This window comes from Gossypium hirsutum, chromosome A03, assembly GCF_007990345.1.
Source record: "Gossypium hirsutum isolate 1008001.06 chromosome A03, Gossypium_hirsutum_v2.1, whole genome shotgun sequence".
Lineage (NCBI taxonomy): Eukaryota > Viridiplantae > Streptophyta > Magnoliopsida > Malvales > Malvaceae > Gossypium > Gossypium hirsutum.
The window spans coordinates 102,416,531-102,423,972 of NC_053426.1; the positions used below are offsets into that span (position 1 = coordinate 102,416,531).

The 7,442-nt window shown below is 33.1% G+C and overlaps 1 protein-coding gene across 2 annotated transcripts; it reads right to left on the reverse strand.

Moving 5' to 3' along the window:
- Positions 1-4,272: 4,272 nt before the first annotated feature.
- On the reverse strand, positions 4,273-6,559 carry LOC107886636 (uncharacterized). Of its 2 annotated transcripts, none has more exons than XM_016810666.2 (4): positions 6,229-6,559; positions 5,539-5,771; positions 5,375-5,438; positions 4,273-4,951 (listed from the first exon to the last, which is right to left on the reverse strand). In XM_016810666.2, exons 2-4 carry the CDS (start codon positions 5,715-5,717, stop codon positions 4,646-4,648), a joined length of 549 nt encoding a protein of 182 aa, XP_016666155.1. In that variant the 5' UTR covers positions 5,718-5,771; positions 6,229-6,559; the 3' UTR covers positions 4,273-4,645. The 2 variants fall into 2 exon arrangements, with proteins under 2 accessions (XP_016666155.1, XP_016666156.1); XM_016810667.2 differs by having other exon boundaries at positions 5,539-5,749; positions 6,229-6,543.
- Between the last annotated feature and the right edge of the window lie 883 nt (positions 6,560-7,442).

The following is a 7,442-nucleotide window of genomic DNA, read 5'->3' on the forward strand; positions in this document are numbered from 1 at the left end:
TCCAACTAGATATCAAAATAACAATCACAAAAATGTCAATTCCATGAAAAATAAGTTAGGAAAACCCTTACATGCATAAGCTTAATATAACCAAAATTTCAAGCTCCTTTCATGGAGCTTCTCACTTCAATTTCGATGGAGAACTAATAAAATGAAGATGATGCCCCCACCAACCTTTGTTTAATTATTTTAAATTCATTTATTTCTTTTATCATTATATTTATTAATTAAATTTATCACTTTATATTATAACATTAAGAAACAATCATTTCATTATCCATTATCCTCAATTTTGGCTAATTTGTCATATTAATTCATTATATTTTTACTAATTACTACAAATGAGCACTTAAACACTAATGGAAATTAACTTTTGCACTTTTTTTATGATTTAGTCCCTTTTTCTTTAGTTAACTATCTAAACGTCAAATTTTCTAAACCAAATTTTAATACAATACTAATGACCTCGTAAATATTAAATAATTAATATTTACAAACTCACACGTCAAAATTATGGTCCCGAAACTACTATTTTCGACACCACTGAAAAACAGGTTGTTACATTTCAAGCAAGACTTTTTCTCCCAGTTAAACTCTGATTATTCCAGGGATATTTTAATATGATTAGAATTCTAATCTAAGACTATTAAAAGAGGCCATTGTATCCTTGTTTTGTGAAGCCAACCAGTAAGAGCTTTTTCTTGAGGGCGACAATATGTAGTCGCATATGAGTTTTGATAAGAGTTTCATGGTAATTATGGAGAGAATTTTATACCCCTTTTGTAAGTACTCTATGAGATTTAGGGTTTTGTTTACCAATTTACTCTTTGAGATTTTGAACTTTGTATTCAGAGTTTTAGGTAATATACGTTTAGTATATTTAGGTTAATTTTGTCCATATTGTACTCTCGTTTGTTTACTCAGTTAGTGAAAATTCAGAGCCTCCTTTGCCCATGGTTTTTCCCTATTTGAGGGCTTTCCACATAAAATATTTGTGTTCATTCTTCTTCACTTTTATTATCTTATTGTTTATACGAGTCGATTCCTAAATAACTAGTACCAGAGCTATGATTCAGCTTCTGTAGATCAACTCATTCAGTGACTCAACAACGTTTTAGATATCGAGAAGTTTGACAGACCAAAAATTTTAGTTTCTAGAAGTTTTGGATAATCATGGAGGTAGTTGATGTGGCCGAGGATAAGGGTGATGATTCGTTGCTCTCCACATAATCCAGTTAAAGGTAGAGTCGTGTCAAATATCAAACATTTGCCTATTTTAGAGAAGAATCTCATCCCTTTTTGGCATTTAGGACTCGAACAGTTCGCAGAGTGTTTAAGGCAAGGTTGGTCATAAAGGGTTATAATCAGGTGGAGAGAGTTGATGTTTTTTTATCCTGTTTGGGTATTACTGACCCTTGTTGCATTATATCACATTGATTTGAAGACTAAGAGTCTTTCATTTCACAAGTTCGAGCACTGTTTGAGCTTGTTTGGTATTTTGTGAAATTCGAGTTTGACCCATGACAGGGCATGGAAAAAGAGGCGTGATAAATATGAGCCAAGGTAGAGATTTTTAGGGTGTGCCTCGCTTTTATTAGACATTTTGTAGGCGCTTAGAAATATGTTTTGATGAGCAACCGAAGAAGGCTCAAAATAAGCTTAACGTCATGACAAAGAGCATCGGGACGTCGGGATGACGCGACAACATTGAAACGGAAAAGTAGAGATGACATTGCAACGAGGCGATATGCCATGTCACGACTTGTTCTCTTATTTGGCAACCACGTTTTAGACTTCAAGTAGGACTGCTTGTCCAAGTTGGACTCTAATTATTCTAGGGATATTTTAGTATAATTAGAACTCTATATAAGCTTATTTAAAGGGGTCATTGTATCCATATCTTTATATGTTAATTAGCTAGGGCTTTTCTTTAGGGCGACAAGATGTAGTCGCCAATGAGTTTTGGTGAGAGTTTCATGGTAATTATAGAGAGTATTTTATATTCTTATTGTGAGTGCCCTATGAGGTTTAGGTTTTTGTTTATTGGTTTGCTCTTTGAGATTTTGAGCTTAGTATTCGGGGTTTGGGTTTATACATTTAGTTTATTTTCTCCATTTTGTACTATCGTTTGTTTACTCTTTTAATCAAAGGTCGATACCTACTTTGCCCGTGATTTTTCCCTCTTTGAGGGTTTTTCACGTAAAATATTTGTGTTTGTTCCTCTCCACTTTTTACTATTTCATTGTTTATACGGGTCAATTCCCAACATTGTGTGTAATGAGGCATGGGATTCCCTTACACTGTTAAGTTCAGTGCGTCATCTTTACTGGCTTAAATCTGATCATCGACCATTGATGATCTTCTTTGATGCAATCAAGAAAAAAGAGGTGACAGTTCGTTTCACTTTCTTGCTAGTTGGATCTTTTTAGAACCGTAAAACTTTGATATAAAACTTAACAAACTAAGATCTGTCATGTTAGATTATAAAAAATAAATCAATAACAAAATTGAATGCGGAAGCATACCTGAATCCATTGTTGGAGATTACCCAGAAGGTTTTGAACCTCCAAGAAAATAGTTTTTCTCTTTATATAATTCTCTCTGATGGGGATAGAAAAAGAAATACAAGATATATATCTATTTCTTGGGAATCACTACCTCTTTTTAAAATAACTTATTATTAAATCAGTTTTGAGTATTTATAATTTGACCCATCATCAAATTATAAATACAACTTATGGTATCTACATATTATTTCCATGAAACTTTAATACTTATGAAACTTATAATATAATTGGTCACTTAATTTTGTATCACACTTTATAATAGAATTATACATTATACATGTGTGCCCATAATTGAGTATTTTAATCCAACAAATGTCTCATATGGGATGTCAAGGATTTATTCTTACTTAGTGGTTGAAGGAAGGTGATCTTATTAGCAAATTAATGAGTTCAGTGACTCACTAAAGCAGTGGAACAGGGATGTTTTTCGAAATATCTTTCATCGAAGAAAAGGAAACAATGGAAAAATTAAAACGTTTTCAATGGAAACTTGATCGATGGGATTCTTAGTATTTACGCAAACAGGAATTGTTTCTTCGGAAGTAGTTGGAAGTGATTCTTGATCAATAAAAGGTCCTTTGGAAGCAAAAGTCGCGAAGTGAATGGCTTACAAATAGATACCATAATACGAGGTACTTTATAGTCATACGATGGCCAGAAGACGTATAAACCAAATTGATGGACTTTGTTTGGAGGATGGTAACTGATTTTATGAAGATGAATCTCTAAAAAGAATTGTTGTTGACTTATTTTCACAACTATATGTGATGGAGAATCCTTCCCTAGAGACTTTTCGGTTGTGTGGCCTCTTTCCGTAGTTTGACGAAGAGGACAATTTGGGTCTCATGACTACTGTCAGGTTGGAGGAACTTGAAAGTGCCCTTTTCAACATGGCGCCTCTCAAGGCTCCGGGTATTGATGGATTTCATGCAATATTCAATCAAATCAAGTTGAATAATTATGCATTCAAGTTGTTGCAGTTTAAAGATAAATTGATTTAATTTTAATAATTTATTGTTAAACTTTTGAATTATTAGATTATAAATCATTTAAAATTTGTCATGTTGAGTAAGATGAAATCGAATTATTTACAAGAGTTATATCAAATTTGATCTAAGACAAATCAAACAAAATTGTTAAGTTCAGATGAAATTTACCTTGTATACGGAATATATATATATTGATGTTCAGGTGCATGTGCAGCATGTAAGAGAGGAAAAAAAAAAAAAAGGAAGCTAAAGCCCCAGCCATTCCCGGTCCTTGCTATGATGTTTGCTTGCCAAAAGCAGAAGGAAGAGCAGATTAAAGGACGGTGGAAATATCTTCTGATTTCGAATCAACCATCTTTCACATTTTTCTCCCCGACACTTGTTGAGTAGAAAATAAAATACAAAATTTATTATAACAAAAACTTATATATATAATAGTTTAAACAAATAAAATACAATCATCGTTAATCACGTCGAGATAGGATAAAACTGTAATTTGCAAGCTTGGTGCCACTTTTTAGAAAGAACTGACAAGAAGCAATTGGACAGCAGCACTCTCAAGCACCCACCTTGCACCCATACTCGCATCACCCCTAAGCAGACATCACCACATGTATGATGCATGTTGTTTTCATGGATCCCAACTAAACCGAAAGGAAGATAATGAAACTCAAAACAAACAAAACAGAACCCAAATTGATTTATACACATTTTGGTGTCTACTGAAATTTAGCTCAATTACCAACTTGAATTTGTACATATTTCTCTCCATAAGCCGCTCATCAAAACTTCAACGACCCATAAAAACCAAAACTAGTAGGAAAAGATGATTTCCCACGAAGATTAATTCCCATCATCTGCAGCTCGTAGCGTTTTACGCTACACCTAAGCCTTATTTTTGTTGACCAAGAAAACTCCTTTACTTACAAGACACCATCATTTACATAGAGATCAGGAACCCTACCAAACATATTTACACAATGACAAAGGGTTCCTGTCATTTTTTGCTACTCTGTTTTAAACGTGATATATATTTAAGCACCTTTTTTTGGCTTTATCTATTTACTGTTTTCAGGATTGCAATGGGGTCTACGCCAGTGCAGAGATGCTACAATTCTGACGATCCCTGTCGAGGCAATCAAACCCCTCCACTCTCACCGCTGGTTTGCTACCAAAATTCGCCCTAACATAGCTTCCTTTCCTCGATGACGACGAGGGAGAAGATGAGTACAAGCCCGATGAAGGTGGCACCGGTGACAATGGGCTCATATTCTTCTGCTCCCCAAATCGAGCATCCTGTATTAACGGGTTAGATACTCTGCTCGGCGGCGACCCACAAAAAAATGGGGGCGACAACGCTACTTGTGTACAACTTTGTTCCACTCCACATCCACCCTGTTCAGTTTCAAAACAAATAATCATATCATATACTTTTTTAACTTAAAAAACGAGAGACATGTTTTAAATTTTAAGTTTTTAATTTCACAAAATATTAAAATTCCACCATGAATAAAATAATAATCCTTTTTTTAAATATGAAACAACATACTAAAACAAGGAACTTAATGAACCCAAATTCTACTTTTCTATATACTCAATTCCACAATAGTTTTTCTCGTACACGAAACAAGGGTTAAATTTTTAAATGAACCGCACGGAAATGTCGCATTGTTTATGGGACCAAAAATAGGTTTTCTTATTTTATAATTTATAGAATAATTTATTGTGCCTTAAAACAAAACCATTTAGAAATAGCAACTTGTAAATATGTTTTAATTCTTTTTAAAAAAATAAATAAATTATGAGAACGAAGTATACCTTTGTAAGAATAAAATCCAAAGCATCACTCTCCTCTTTTGAATCACAAAGCTCCACTTGATGGCTGAAAAACGTAGAACAAACTACTATTTCTTAGATCTATTTATTAAAAAACAAATATAAGGGAGAGATAATTGAAGGGCATAGAAAGAATAGAAAATTACCTGAGTTGCCATCTCAGGGATCTAACAGGGTGGTCGTTGAAGGGGGTGTTTAAAAGACCCAAACGACGTGGTTTCGGGCAGACCATGGTATCTTTCCGATCCGTAACCGTAACCGAAACGGAGCTCCGCATCTCGTCAGAGCAGCTTCCAATTTCGCTTTGTTGGATCCCACACTGCATCTTTGTTCCTCTGGCGCTTTTCTTTTTCTTTCCTAATATTAACAATTAATTCCCCTATTTAACATAAAGAGATGCTTAATTAAACAGTCTTGAAGTATAAAACAAAAATTACTGTATTGAAATTCCACAACTATTTTAGAAAAGTTCTAAAGCAACAGATCTACTCAAACAAAAATTAAATAGATCTGGTTTAAATAAAAGGCGATTTTTTTTTAAAAAAAAGTGCGTATTTGATTTCCTTACAGATCTACCAAGCTTAGACCAGTTATGTAAAAAAGAAAAAAAAAGCTCTAATTTTCTAAAATTAGATTTAGCTACTTATATGGTTCAGATCGAGGAAGAAATAAAGGAAATCTTAACAAAGGCGTTGTTTGAAGAGCTGAAAAATGGTGAAATTAAAAAAAAAAGAGCCGTCGCTTCTAAAGAAAACAAAATCTGAGGCGAAGAGAAGAGCTGATAGAAAGAAAGCAAGCATGAAAGATAGAAAGAAAGAAAGAGAGGAGAGTAATACCTTAACTTTAAACTGTACAGGTAATTTGAGAAACTCTTGGAGTAGGAGGTAAATATAAACCGAGCACCATAGAAAAAAAATATGAAAATGAAAGAAAAAAAGAAAAAAGAAACGGAGTCGAGAAAATAGGCGACAGAAGAAAGGAGGATGGTAAAGGAGAGGACCCGTGTGATTTATTGGAGAGAGAGAGAAGGGGGAAGGTGTGGGGAAGAGACAAGAGAATCACCAAAAATTGAAGAAATATAATAAAAAGAAAAGTCGTATTGCAATTGGGCAACATCACAGCTTTTATCTTTTTTCATTGGCAACATCACAGCTATGAAAAGAAAGAGAGAGAATATAAAAATATATTTATTAGATTATATGGGTTATAACTTGGTAAAACAATTGGGAAGAGAAAGTGAAAGCGTGTTCGGCTAAGATGGCAAGAAAGTTTGTGTAATTAGACGCGTTTTTTCTTAACGGTAAAATATAACGACTTTTTTACTATTGCCACACTAAATGATAAAAGAATTTAAAATCTTAATGGTAATTTTTTTAACTTATAAATACTCCTAAATTTTATTTTTTTCATTTACATCTTTCTCTGAAACTCTCTCAAGTTTTTAATTCAATATTAATTTATATTTTTATTTAAAAATATTATTTTTTAAATAATATCGTATTTTATTTTTCGAAACCTTTTTTTGGATATCGACTTTTTATTTTAAAATGAAAATGGAGTCGCCACCAAATCTTTTTATTTAGGTGTGATTGGATCACTTTAAAACTTGGTCATAAAATATTAGATTTATTAAAACAATAATTTTCGGTCTAAAAAATCTAAGAAATGGGTTTGGGAGTCGGTTATGTATGAGGAAGGGTTAGCACCCTCATAACGCCCAAAATTGGTACTTAGTTGATTACTTAATGTCTTGATGTCAAAAATTAAAAATTCAAAGAGAATTTATAATACGATCCCTCTTTGCATGATGTTATTTGATTAAAATATCGTTAACTAAATTAAATTTTGTGGAAAAAAAGGTTTTATTTTAAGTTAATCGAGAAGAAAAGATCACACCCTGTAAGTTAGGGCACAATGTCTCGAATCCTCGACAACAAGAATAATCGCCATTTGATTATTACTGAAATCCTATGTGTTTCCATTTTAGATAAGATGTAACATCCCTAACCCGTATCCATCGCCGGAATAGGGTTACGGAGCATTATCAAAC